Source organism: Salmo salar, chromosome ssa23 (assembly GCF_905237065.1).
Source record: "Salmo salar chromosome ssa23, Ssal_v3.1, whole genome shotgun sequence".
NCBI lineage: Eukaryota > Metazoa > Chordata > Actinopteri > Salmoniformes > Salmonidae > Salmo > Salmo salar.
In genome coordinates, this window is record NC_059464.1 from 40,462,711 (window position 1) to 40,477,524 (window position 14,814).

Below are 14,814 nucleotides of genomic sequence, written 5' to 3' on the forward strand. Positions count from 1 at the left end.
GATAAATGGTTTGATAATGAATGTAAAACAATCAGAAAACACCTAAGACAAATGTCAAACGAAAAACATAAGCAGCAAAACAACCCAGAGCTACGATATGAATACTTTGAAACTCTGAAACAGTATAAACAAACACTGAAACGCAAGAAATTGAATTATACCATCAAGACACTTAATGAAATTGAAAACGCAATTGACCAAAATCAGTTCTGGGACATGTGGAACAATTTAAGCACAACAAAGCCACAAGAATTAGTCATACAAGATGTAGGAATTTGGAACATTTATTTTGATAATCTATACAAAAACATCCCACAAAAAGTCTTACAATAGAACCAATTAGAAATTAAAGAAAAATGTAACATCCTTGAAATCAGTCATTAACCCAACAAGAACCAGCCAATAACCCAACAAGAACTAAATGAAAAGCTCAAATCTATTAAATCAAAGAAGGCTTGTGGTCTAGACAACATCAGAAATGAAATGCTGAAAAACAGCACACTTGAGTTGCAAAATGCTGTGCTTAAAATTGTTCAACATGGTTTTAACTTCTGGCTGCTTCCCTGATGTCTGGAACCAGGGGCTCATCTCCCCTATCCACAAAAGTGGAGACAAATCAGACCCCAATAATTACAGGGGAATTTGCGCAAACAGTAACTTGGGAAAGGTTTTCTGTAGCATTTTGAATTCAAGAATTCAAACCTTTCTTCAAGAAAAAAAATTAATAAGTAAATGTCAAATTGGCTTTCTCCCTAGCCATCGCACTACTGACCATATATACACACCTTACACACACTAATTAATAAACACGTCCACCAAAAAAAAGAGGGCAAAATCTTTGCTTGCTTTATTGACTTTAAAAAAGAATTTGATTCTATTTGGCACGAAGGGCTATTCTACAAAATTCTCCAAAGTGGGCTTGGTGGTAAGGTGTATGACTTAATAAAATGTATGTACACAGAAAACAAATGTGCAATAAAAATCAAAAACCAAAGAACAGAATTATTTTCACAATGTCGAGGTGTAAGGCAAGGCTGCAGTTTGAGTCCAAACCTTTTCAACATTTATATCAATGAATTAGCAGACATGTTGGACCATTCTCCAGCCCCAGGACTCACACTATTTCACACAGATGTGAAATACCTGCTATATGCTGATGACTTGGTACTTCTATCACCAACCAAAGAAGGTCTTCAACAGAACATTAATATTCTACAGCAATATTGCCATAATTGGGCCCTGGCAGTAAATTTCCAAAAAACGAAAATCATGATTTTCTAAAAAAAACACAGACGTCAGAAACACAAATATAAATTCACCCTGAACAACACCATCATTGAACACACTAAAAATTACACCTACCTTGGTCTGACCATATCTGCATCGGGAAACTTTTAATATGGCAGTGAATGCACTCAAAGAAAAAGCCTGCAGAGCATTGTATGCAATAAAAATGAAATTATTCAAAATCAACATCCCAATTAGAATTTGGACAAAAATATTTGACAGTGTAATCCTACCAATAGCTCTTTACGGAAGTGAGGTTTGGGGGCCACTCAATAAACTGGACTTTAAAATGTGGGACAAACATCCAAATGAAGCCCTACATGCAGAATTCTGTCGGAAAATCCTACAAGTCCAGAGAAATACACCAACTAACGCATGTAGGGCAGAATTGGGCCGCTTTCCAGTAATAATGAAAATACAGAAAAGATCATAAAAATGTTGTCTACATCTAAATTCAAGTCCAAATTCAAGTCTGCAATTTAAAGCACTTCAAACCCAAGAGCTGAGCCCAGAAACGAGCCCTCTCAGTAAGCTGGTGTTGGACCTCACCAACCAAGCTGACACCAGCACCGCTTCAAAATAAATAATTCAAATAAACAAAATCATGAACCAATCAAAGGACTCATATTTACAACATTGGAAAAACAAAACAAAATCCCAAAGCCGACTAAATTGCTATCTGACCCTAAACAGAGAATATGAATTGGCTGATTATCTCTACTCTGTCAGAGATAGGAAGCAGAGACAGATCCTTACCAAGTACAGGCTGAGTGACCACCGATTGGCAATAGAAACCAGCAGACATAAAAAGACATGGCTACCCAAAGAGGAGCGTGTATGTGGCCACTGCACGACAGGGGAGGTAGAGACAGAGATGCACTTTCTCCTTTACTGTGATAAATATTCCTCACAAAGAGATTCCTTATTTACAGAAATGACTACATTTATTCCAAATTTGAACTTATTAAACCCAGAAGAAAAACTAAAAATACTCATGGGCGAAGGAGCAATGGCTCCTCTTGCAGCCAAATATGTATTTGCCTGCCATGGCCTGAGGGACACTGAATAATAACATCTGCATAGTAAGCAGTAACTTACTTATTATTACTATTATTGTTATTACTATTATTATTGTTGTTTATCATTCCAAATAGTAGTGGTATGGGTGGTAATGGTAATGATAGCAGTTTAGTGATGGTGGTGACAGGTAGTCTAGTGGTTAGAGTGTAGAGGTGACAGGTAGTCTAGTGGTTAGAGTGTAGAGGTGACAGGTAGTCTAGTGGTTAGAGTGTAGAGGTGACAGGTAGTCTAGTGGTTAGAGTGTAGAGGTGACAGGTAGTCTAGTGGTTAGAGTGTAGAGGTGACAGGTAGTCTAGTGGTTAGAGTGTAGAGGTGACAGGTAGTCTAGTGGTTAGAGTGTAGAGGTGACAGGTAGTCTAGTGGTTAGAGTGTAGATGTGACAGGTAGTCTAGTGGTTAGAGTGAGGCGACAGGTAGTCTAGTGGTTAGAGTGTAGAGGTGACAGGTAGTCTAGTGGTTAGAGTGTAGAGGTGACAGGTAGTCTAGTGGTTAGAGTGTAGAGGTGGCAGGTAGTCTAGTGGTTAGAGTGTAGAGGTGGCAGGTAGTCTAGTGGTTAGAGTGTAGAGGTGACAGGTAGTCTAGTGGTTAGAGTGTAGAGGTGACAGGTAGTCTAGTGGTTAGAGTGTAGAGGTGACAGGTAGCCTAGTGGTTAGAGTGTAGAGGTGACAGGTAGTCTAGTGGTTAGAGTGTAGAGGTGGCAGGTAGTCTAGTGGTTAGAGTGTAGAGGTGGCAGGTAGTCTAGTGGTTAGAGTGTAGAGGTGACAGGTAGTCTAGTGGTTAGAGTGTAGAGGTGACAGGTAGTCTAGTGGTTAGAGTATAGCGGTGACAGGTAGGTTAGAGTGTAGAGGTGACAGGTAGGTTAGAGTGTAGAGGTGACAGGTAGTCTAGTGGTTAGAGTGTAGAGGTGACAGGTAGTCTAGTGGTTAGAGCGTTGGGACAGTAACCGAAAGGTTGCTGGATCGAATCCCTGAGCTGACAAGGTAAAAATCTGTCGTTCTGCCAACGAACAAGGCAGTTAACCCACTGTTCCCCAGTAGGCCGTCATTGTAAATAAGAATTTGTTATTAACTTACTTCCCTAATTAAATAAAGGTTACATACAACAAATTTAAAAAGCGTGGCAATATACACTGCTCAAAAAAATAAAGGGAACACTTAAACAACACAATGTAACTCTGAGTCAATCACTCTTCTGTGAAATCAAACTGTCCACTTAGGAAGCAACACTGATTGACAATACATTTCACATGCTGTTGTGCAAATGGAATAGACAACAGGTGGCAATTAGCAAGACACCCCCAATAAAGGAGTGGTTCTGCAGGTGGGGACCACAGACCACTTCTCAGTTCCTATGCTTCCTGGCTGATGTTTTGGTCACTTTTGAATACTGGCGGTGCACTCACTCTAGTGGTCGCATGAGACGGAGTCTACAACCCACACAAGTGGCTCAGGTAGTGCAGCTCATCCAGGATGGCACATCAATGCGAGCTGTGGCAAGAAGGTTTGCTGTGTCTGTCAGCGTAGTGTCCAGAGCATGGAGGCGCTACCAGGAGACTGGCCAGTACATCAGGAGACGTGGAGGAGGCCGTAGGAGGGCAAAAACCCAGCAGCAGGACCATTACCTCCGCCTTTGTGCAAGGAGGCGCAGGAGAAGCACTGCCAGAGCCCTGCAAAATGACCTCCAGCAGGCCACAAATGTGCATGTGTCTGCTCAAACGGTCAGAAACAGACTCCATGAGGGTGGTATGAGGGCCCGACGTCCACAGGTGGGGGTTGTGCTTACAGCCCAACACCGTGCAGGACGTTTGGCATTTGCCAGAGAACACCAAGATTGGCAAATTTTCCACTGGCGCCCTGTGCTCTTCACAGATGAAAGCAGGTTCACACTGAGCACGTGACAGACGTGACAGAGTCTGGAGACGCCGTGGAGAACGTTCTGCTGCCTGCAATATCCTCCCTGCATGACCGGTTTGGCTGTGGGTCAGTCATGGTGTGGGGTGGCATTTCTTTGGGGGGCCGCACAGCCCTCCATGTGCTCGCCAGAGGTAGCCTGACTGCCATTAGGTACCGAGATGAGATCCTCAGACCCCTTGTGAGACCATATGCTGGTGCGGTTGGCCCTGGGTTCCTCTTAATGCAAGACAATGCTAGACCTCATGTGGCTGGAGTGTGTCAGCAGTTCCTACAAGAGGAAGGCATTGATGCTATGGACTGGCCCGCCCGTTCCCCAGACATGAATCCAATTGAGCACATCTGGGACATCATGTCTCGCTCCATCCACCAACGCCACGTTGCACCACAGACTGTCCAGGAGTTGGCGGATGCTTTAGTCGAGGGCTGGGAGGAGATGCCTCAGGAGACCATCCGCCACCTCATCAGGAGCATGCCCAGGTATTGTAGGGAGGTTATACAGGCACATGGAGGCCACACACACTACTGAGCCTCATTTTGACTTGTTTTAAGGACATTACATCAAAGTTGGATCAGCCTGTAGTGTGGTTTTCCACTTTAATTTTGAGTGTGACTCCAAATCCAGACCTCCATGGGTTGATAAATTGGATTTCCATTGATTATTTTTGTGTGATTTTGTTGTCAGCACATTCAACTATGTAAAGAAAAATGTATTTAATAAGATTATTTCTTTCAGTCAGATCTAGGATGTGTTGTTTAAGTGTTCCCTTTATTTTTTGGAGCAGTATATTAACATTTCATTATTCAGACAGACTCCTCTGAATAATAAATATAATAAAATAACTAAAAACAGTTAAATGCTAAGTACTATACAAAGGTTTTATTAAAAAAAATAACAATAAAACCTATGTAGTACTATAATGGTATTTACTAACATAATATTATTACTAAAATAGTTTCTAAACGTGTTCTAGGCTACCCTACCCTAGAATTAGGGTTCAGGATAAAATAGGTTATACGTAGGGTTAGAGTTTCTGTACAGCACTTTGATATCTGCTGATGTAAAAAGGACTTTATAAATACATTTGATTGATTGTTAGGTTCAGGGTATTTAAAGAGAAATTCTGTATGTGTTTATATCTCTCTTGCTCCTCCCTGTGGTCTTCTGTGGGTACTACATACCTCATTCACCACACTTGATAGGCTCATAATCTGAGGTAGCAACTGTCAGAGCTACAAATCAATGAGCTCCACCTATCCATTAGGTTTACAACTCAGTGAACCTGCGCAGCATTCTCTCTATTTGATGTCTACGAACTAACAGATTTCAACACATATCAAATTACCCAGCAGCCATTTTGAAACAACAAATCATAAAAAGGTTATTTCTTATATATTTATTTATTTCTTCTGGCTGTTTAAATCAGCCACATCTTGAAAAAGAGAACAGGGATTTGCGATTTGTTGAGAATTTACACCTTTTTATATAAAAAAAAAAAATACAGTTAACCATGACCAGAACATGTTTAACATTTGAAGGCTTTGCGCCAACCATCCCTTTAGTTCACTACAATCTGTAACCAGGTGAAAAGTTAACTTCCTCACCAAGTAGCTGTAACTTAGTTAATAATAAGTTACCTGAGGTAAACCTACAAGGATAGTTAATAATAAGTTACCTGAGGTAAACCTTCAAGGATAGTTCATAATAATTTACCTGAGGTAAACCTTCAAGGATAGTTAATAATAATTTACCTGAGGTAAACCTTCAAGGATAGTTAATAATAAGTTACCTGAGGTAAACCTACAAGGATAGTTAATAATAAGTTACCTGAGGTAAACCAACAAGGATAGTTAATAATAAGTTACCTGAGGTAAACCTACAAGGATAGTTAATAAGTTACCTGAGGTAAACCTACAAGGATAGTTAATAATAAGTTACCTGTGGTAAACCTACAAGGTTAGTTAATAATAAGTTACCTGAGGTAAACTTACAAGGTCGTGGACTGGAAGAGATTTACTTCAAAACCACGGCAAACAGCTGGGACATATGGTAATATTATATATATATATATATATATATATATATATATATATATATATATGAGTATTATATCACTAGGCTCCTTGGCGGATGCAATTAACTAGTTTCATCAGAAAATATATTTTTTTAAATGTCCACACTATCTGTGCTAACAAACCCTGTGTACCACCCCTCCGCTGTTTAACCTTCAATTTAGTTAAGAAAAACACTTCCACATTTACCAGAACGAACCAACTCTTTACGGATCTGTTCGGACATAATAAATGGAGGCAGATTAGACACCACTACTCTTGTCGAAATCGGCACCAACACACCCTCATTAAAACCATACTGGTAACTAGCCGGACAACAAGACTCACCTTTTCATTACCACAACCAGCACCTTGTTCATTCTGGATACAGAGTGAATATGTTCCCACCTGTTCACCGACCAGGATCAACAATTCCTCCACACCATTCTCCAGAACGGACCTGAAGAGACAGCGTTTCTTCTCCACTCGGTTGAGGCCATCAAACTACCCTACTCCCCCCTCAACTCTAACCGATAAACCCTCAACAAACAGAAAATACGCAAAAAGAATAGTAGCCCTCCTCGGGAACAACAAAACCCTCACACGACCAACTTCTTCTTCTTCTATGATATAATGGCGGTCCTCAAACCAACGTTAAAGGTGCATGGCGCCACCTACTGTGCTGGAATGTTCATTCACGGTTTACAACATTTCTAAATCCTCCTACCTAACTCAGTACTTCTGAGAAAATAAAAAAGAGCCCTACTAACTTCTAATAGACCCTCCCCCATCCCCAAAATCCCTTCCAAACCCCCCCAACCTCAATGACCCTACACTTCAATCTTTCCCTCTCTTCAACATCCTTACAACAATATAACAACACATGCTCCACCGTTTCATTGACCAGACCCTCCAGACACAAACCATTCACATGCTGCCAACCAGATGGAATGACCAGTTCAATGTACAATGTCCTAAACACAATCGAGTAAACACCACCTCTTCCTTCCTAATCTGACCTTTGAATCTTGGTCCACCTTTCTTTGGAGGGCATATAAATGCCGTCCCTTGTGCTCAGAGTCTCATCTCTTCTGCCACACATCTATCAAAATGGCTCTGATCTTACATTTGGCCTCACCTCTACCCAGTGGAACATTAATATCAATTATATCTAGTTTTAAAGCTATTTTAGCTAACTGGTCTACAATTGAATTCCCTTCCACACCTGTGCTGGGACCCAGCAGAATCTCACTACTACACCCATTCTCTCAGTTCTCCATAATAACATTGATACCTCCAATAGTATGGCAGCTGCTCGGCCTCTGACTACAAGACACTACAGAGGGTAGTGCCAACAGCCCAGTAGATCACTGGGGCCAAGCTTCCTGCCATCCAGGACCTCTATACCAGGCGGTGTCAGAGGAAGGCCCAAAGAATTGTCAAAGACTCCAGCCACCCTAGTCATAGACTGTTCTCTCTGCTACCACACGGCAAGCGGTACCGGAGCGCCAAGTCTAGGTCCAAGAGGCTTCTAAACAGCTTCTACCCCCAAGCCATAAGACTCCTGAACATCTAATCAAATGGCCACCCAGACTATTTGCACCGCCCCCCCCCTTTACACCACTGCTACTCTCTGTTGTTATTATCTATGCATAGTCACTTTAATAACTCTACCTACATGTACATATTACCTCAACTAACCGGTGCCCCCGCACATTGACTCTGCACCGGTTCCCCCTGTATATAGTCTCCACATTGACTCTGTACTGGTACCCCCCTGAATATAGTCTCCACATTGACTCTGTACTGGTACCCCTCTGTATATAGTCTCCACATTGACTCTGTACCGGTACCCCCCTGAATATAGTCTCCACATTGACTCTGTACTGGTACCCCCCTGTATATAGTCTCCACATTGACTCTGTACAGGTTCCCCCCCTGTATATAGTCTCCACATTGACTCTGCACCGGTTCCCCCCTGTATATAGTCTCCACATTAACTCTGTACCGGTTCCCCCCTGTATATAGTCTCCACATTGACTCTGTACTGGTTCCCCCTGTATATAGTCTCCACATTGACTCTGTACTGGTACCCCCCTGTATATAGTCTCCACATTGACGCTGCACCGGTACCCCCCTGTATATAGTCTCCACATTGAGTCTGTACAGGTTCCCCCCTGTATATAGTCTCCACATTGACTCTGTACCGGTACCCCCTGTATATAGTCTCCACATTGACTCTGCACCGGTACCCCCCTGTATATAGTCTCCACATTGAGTCTGTACAGGTTCCCCCCTGTATATAGTCTCCACATTGACTCTGCACCGGTACCCCCCTGTATATAGTCTCCACATTGAGTCTGTACCGGTTCCCCCCTGTATATAGTCTCCAAATTGAGTCTGTACAGGTTCCCCCCTGTATATAGTCTCCACATTGACTCTGTACCGGTACCCCCTGTATATAGTCTCCACATTGACTCTGCACCGGTACCCCCCTGTATATAGTCTCCACATTGAGTCTGTACAGGTTCCCCCCTGTATATAGTCTCCACATTGACTCTGCACTGGTTCCCCCTGTATATAGTGTCACTATTGTTATTTTACTGCTGCTCTTTAATCACTTATCTTATTCTTATTCGTATTTTTTTAAACTGCATTGTTGGTTAGGGGCTTGTAAGTAAGCATTTCACTGTAAGGTCTAAACCTGTTGTATTCTGGGCATGTGACTAATACAATTTGATTGTATTTAGTAGGTCACTCCTATTAGATTTACCAGATGATAACCTATTCAATACAGACAGAGAATCTGAGCATACTATAATTCTAACAGGTTGTACGTCCTCCACCCACTGGAGGACAACTATTATCACCAACAGTTCAACTGAGTATACCCTGTTAGGGCTAGGGGGCAGTATTGACACGGCTGGATAAAAAACATACCCGATTTATTCTGGTTACCACTCCTACACAGTAACTAGAATATGCATATACTTATTACATATGGATAGAAAACACCCTAAAGTTTCTAAAACTTTTTGAATGGTGTCTGTGAGTATAACAGAACTCAAATGGCAGGTCAAAACCTGAGAGATTCCTTTACAGGAAGTGGCCTGTCTGACCATTTCTTGAACTTCTTTTCCATCTCTATCTTTTACTAAGGATCTCTGCTCTAACGTGACACTTCCCACGTCTTCCATAGGCTCTCAGAGCCCGGGAAAAAACAGAATGTCGTCATTCCAGCCCCAGGCTGAAACACATTATCGCCTTTCTCAAGTGGCCGATCAAGGGACTCTGGGCTTATGCGCGTGACCCGACCGCCCCCGCCTTTGTGATTTTTTCCTCTGTTTGCCGAAAAGGAGATTCCCTGTCGGAATATTATCGCTTTTCTACGAGAAAAATGGCGTAAAAATTGATTTTAAACAGCGGTTGACATGCTTCGAAGTACGGTAATGGAATATTTAGAATTTTATTGTCACGAATTGCGCCATGCGCGCGACACTTCTTTACCATTTCGGATAGTGTCTGGAACGCATCGAACAAAACGCCGCTATTCGGATATAACGATGGATTATTTTGGACCAAACCAACATTTGTTAATGAAGTAGCAGTCCTGGGTGTGCATTCTGACGAAGACAACAAAAGGTAATCAAACTTTTATAATAGTAAATATGATTATGGTGAGTGCTAAACTTGCCGGGTGTCTAAATAGCGAGCCCGTGATGCCTGGGCTATGTACTTAGAATATTGCAAAATGTGCTTTCACCAAAAAGCTATTTTAAAATCGGACATATCGAGTGCATAGAGGAGGTCTGTATCTATAATTCTTAAAATAATTGTTATGCTTTTTGTGAACGTTTATCGTGAGTAATTTAGTAAAATGTTAGCGAATTCCCGGAAGTTTGCGGGGGTATGCTAGTTCTGAACGTCACATGCTAATGTAAAAAGCTGGTTTTTGATATAAATATGAACTTGATTGAACAAAACATGCATGTATTGTATAACATAATGTCCTAGGGTTGTCATCTGATGAAGATCATCAAAGGTGAGTGCTGCATTTAGCTGTCTTCTGGGTTTTGGTGACATTATATGCTGGCTTGAAAAATGGGTGTCTGATTATTTCTGGCTTGGTACTCTGCTGACATAATCTAATGTTTTGCTTTCGTTGTAAAGCCTTTTTGAAATCGGACAGTGTGGTTAGATTAACGAGAGTCTTGTCTTTAAATAGCTGTAAAATAGTCATATGTTTGAGAAATTGAAGTAATAGGATTTTTAAGGTTTTGAAAATCGCGCCACAGGCTGCAAGTGGCTGTTACGTAGGTGGGACGAATTCGTCCCGCCTAGCCCAGAGAGGATACTGACAGTTCATCTGTTAGTCTTCTACATATCTGCACATCACATTCTACCTCACTTAACTCTCCCTCATTCATTTCCATTTCACCTCCAGAACTCAGTCTGGTGCACGGCTCACTCTGTTTGATCTTTAATTATAACATTTGAAATGTCTCTATTCCTTTGAAACTTTTGTGAGTGTAATGTTTATTGTTCATTCATGGATGTTTATTTCTCTTACGTTTATTATCTATTTCACTTGCTTTGGCAAAACATGTGTTTCCCATGCCAATAAAGACCTTTGAATTGAATTGAGAGAGAGATCCATGTTAATGTATAGGGGACATGAGGTTGTCATGGTTATGTGATGAGGTAGCCCAGTATGTGACTTCTAAATCAGTGTCGGCCCAATAGGGAATGTCCTCTTGCTATAATGGTCAGTATGTTGGTTTCTCCTGCAGTAGACCTGGGTTCATATCCCATCAGTTACATAAAGCAGTCTATTCTCTGAAAGGGGTCCAGACAGCCTGTTCCCAACAGTGGGATTGGAGAGGGGCCCCTCTCTCTCTCTCTCTCTCTCTCTCTCTCTCTCTCTCTCTGACTGGAGGAGAGAAGTGAAATGGTGTCTCTCCTCTGGTCAACAATACTCACCTTGAAAGACTCCACAGCCTGTTGGAGCTCCTTCAGCTCCTTCTCTCTCTCCTGGAATCTCTGCTGGACCTTCTGCTGACTCATCCCCAGCTGCCTCTGTGGAGAATCACTCTTCAATGAGCTATCAAGCTTTATTAGTCCAGTAGATCAATAGTATAGTAATGTGACATAGGGCCCATAGAGAGGGAGGATTCAAATGTATCTGTGTGAATTTATGATATTATGTTGCTATGTGAATGATTATAGTTTTTATGGTAGGACTTCATGTATCAAGGGGTTGAGACTGAACTTTGGAGTCATTAAAGGCCATTCAGAATGATAATAGTGTTTGACTTTAGAAAATGGTGATACATTTGGAGAATCTGGGTTAACATATCTATGTACTCAAGGTTTGTTCTGCTGTGGATCGATTTCATTTGAATTATCTCATATTCAAACAACCTTAGTTCCTACTGTTTCTTTAATTCTTTATTTATCAGACAGTCACCAACAAGTTTTTAATTCTTTAATTTAACTAGGCAAGTCAGTTAAGAACAAATTCTTATTTACAATGATGCCTAGGAACAGTGGGTTAATTGCCTTGTTCAGGGGCAGAATGACAGATTTTTACCTTGTCAGCTCGGGATTCAATCTAGCAACCTTTCGGTTACTGGCCCAACACTCTAACCACTAAGCTACCTGCCTCCCCTGTTGTTCTGGTCTTACCTGTTTCTCAGTCCTCTCTGCTGCAGCTGACACTGTATCATGGCCTTTATGTTCATCCATTGTACACAGCATACAGATACACTGCTGATCGGTACGACAGTAAACCTCCAGCAGTTTGTCATGATGAGAGCAGATCTTCTCCTGTAGTTGTGCGGTGGCTTTGACCAGCTTGCGCTTCTTGAAAGCAGGAGATTCATAGTGAGGTTGGAGGTGGGTCTCACAGTAAGAGGCCAGACACACCAGACAGGACATGAGGGCTTTCTGCTTTCTGGTCCCAGTGCAGACGTCACATGCCACATCCCCAGGTCCAGCATAGCACAGAGCAGGAGGGGGAGCAGCCTGGAGTCCTGTCTTCTTCAGTTTCTCCACCACCTCAGCCAGCACGGTGTTTCTCTTCAGAACAGGCCTTGGAGTGAAGGTCTGTCTGCACTGAGGACAGCTATAGACCCCTTTCAGAACATCCTGATCCCAGCAGTCCTCAATACAGCTTCTACAGTAACTGTGTCCACAGGGGATGGTGACTGGCTTCTTCATTATATCCAGACAGACAGAACAACAGAACTGGTCCTGGTCCAGCAGAACTCCCTGTTGAGCCATCTGGACGGTTGTTCACTCTCACACAGACAGATGACAGAGAGACTCAGATCAGTTTCGTTTCCTCAGAAGAGAGTTTGTGAAGGGGGATGGACTTCCTGGTTCTGCCAGAGGGGTGGGGTTAGAGGGGGGAGGGAGGGGTTAGAGAGAGAACTGTACACAATGTTAATAGAGACAAATATTTTAGTTCCCAGTTTAGGACCCTTAATATGGAATACATTAAATAGAGTGGATAGAATATATAAAGGGTAACAGTTTCTATGAGTACATATTATAATGTTTTTAATGAATGTTGTAATGTCTTAAACTGATGTGCTGTGACACTAACTATAAGCCTCCATAACAACTCATACGTGGTGGTGAAACTGTACAATGTGTTATAGATAATTAGCTACAATGGGGGGAGGGGGACTTGAAATGGATACAATGTACTGTAGGTGAAATGAATACTGGATGTATTGACTGATCATTGAGAATGAGGTAATACTTTACATTACAGTGTGTTTATTGGTGTGTAATTGTTTCTGTTAGTACAGTGGTGTAACAAGTACTGTGATGCCTCATTCTTCCACTGTACTAGCAGCAGTAACCCTCACCAGTAATAAGGCTACTGGAATGGAAAGTGTTACAGGAAATATAAAGTAAGGATTTATACATGTCATCTATGATATACTGTATGTAATGATATGTCTTCTAGATGGTGTTCTATACTGTATGTAATGATATGTCTGTCTTCTAGATGGTGTTCTATACTGCATGTAATGATATGTCTTCTAGATGGTGTTCTATACTGTATGTAATGATATGTCTTCTAGATGGTGTTCTATACTGTATGTAATGATATGTCTTCTAGATGGTGTTCTATACTGTATGTAATGATATATCTCTGTCTTCTAGATGTTGTTCTATACTGTATGTAATGATATGTCTTCTAGATGGTGTTCTATACTGTATGTAATGATATGTCTGTCTTCTAGATGGTGTTCTATACTGTATGTAATGATATGTCTTCTAGATGGTGTTCTATACTGTATGTAATGATATGTCTTCTAGATGGTGTTCTATACTGTATGTAATGATATGTCTTCTAGATGGTGTTCTATACTGTATGTAATGATATGTCTTCTAGATGGTGTTCTATACTGTATGTAATGATATGTCTTCTAGATGGTGTTCTATACTGTATGTAATGATATATCTCTGTCTTCTAGATGGTGTTCTATACTGTATGTAATGATATGTCTTCTAGATGGTGTTCTATACTGTATGTAATGATATGTCTGTCTTCTAGATGGTGTTCTATACTGTATGTAATGATATGTCTCTGTCTTCTAGATGGTGTTCTATACTGTGTGTAATGATATGTCTCTGTCTTCTAGATGGTGTTCTATACTGTGTGTAATGATATATCTCTGTCTTCTAGATGGTGTTCTATACTGTATGTAATGATATGTCTTCTAGATGGTGTTCTATACTGTATGTAATGATATGCCTCTGTCTTCTAGATGTTGTTCTATACTGTATGAATTCTGAGGATTTAAAATATGAATCTATTAGAATCCATGTTGTTAATACAGTTGTTTAAATTGTTATTGTATCGCTTTAACGTTTTATTTTGGGACCAAAAGGTGATCAAACATCTACTTTCAGTCTAGAAAACAAACAACAAATGTCCTCAATGTTTCTGTCTTATTTCAGCTGTTGTTCTACACTTCAATGTGCTCCACTTTTCTTTTGACTGTTGAAGAAACAATGTTATTCAAAGTGTGGTAAACCGTGGGGTGTTGGGTTGAGCGTGCAGAGATTAACACAGAGACAGGGAGGTTTCAGTCAGCAGAGATTAACACAGAGACAGGGAGGTTTTAGTCAGCAGAGATGAACACAGAGACAGGGAGGTTTCAGTCAGCAGAGATTAACACAGAGACAGGGAGGTTTTAGTCAGCAGAGATTAACACAGAGACAGGGAGGTTTCAGTCAGCAGAGATTAACACAGAGACAGGGAGGTTTCAGTCAGCAGAGATGAACACAGAGACAGGGAGGTTTTAGTCAGCAGAGATTAACACAGAGACAGGGAGGTTTTAGTCAGCAGAGATTAACACAGAGACAGGGAGGTTTCAGTCAGCAGAGATTAACACAGAGACAGGGAGGTTTTAGTCAGCAGAGATGAACACAGAGACAGGGAGGTTTTAGTCAGCAGAGATGAACAC

At 41.3% G+C, this 14,814-nt stretch overlaps 1 protein-coding gene across 1 annotated transcript in view; it reads right to left on the bottom strand.

Moving 5' to 3' along the window:
* The window catches only part of LOC106584636 (tripartite motif-containing protein 16), a 43,470-nt gene extending 30,805 nt beyond the window's left edge, over positions 1–12,665 (bottom strand). Inside the window, exons 1-2 of the mRNA XM_045706001.1 lie at positions 12,014–12,665; positions 11,309–11,404 (exon numbers count right to left, since the gene is read on the bottom strand). Of these exons, the coding sequence (XP_045561957.1) occupies positions 11,309–11,404; positions 12,014–12,610 (693 nt within the window). The 5' untranslated portion in view covers positions 12,611–12,665. The remainder of the gene's footprint in view (positions 1–11,308; positions 11,405–12,013) is intronic.
* Positions 12,666–14,814: the final 2,149 nt, after the last annotated feature.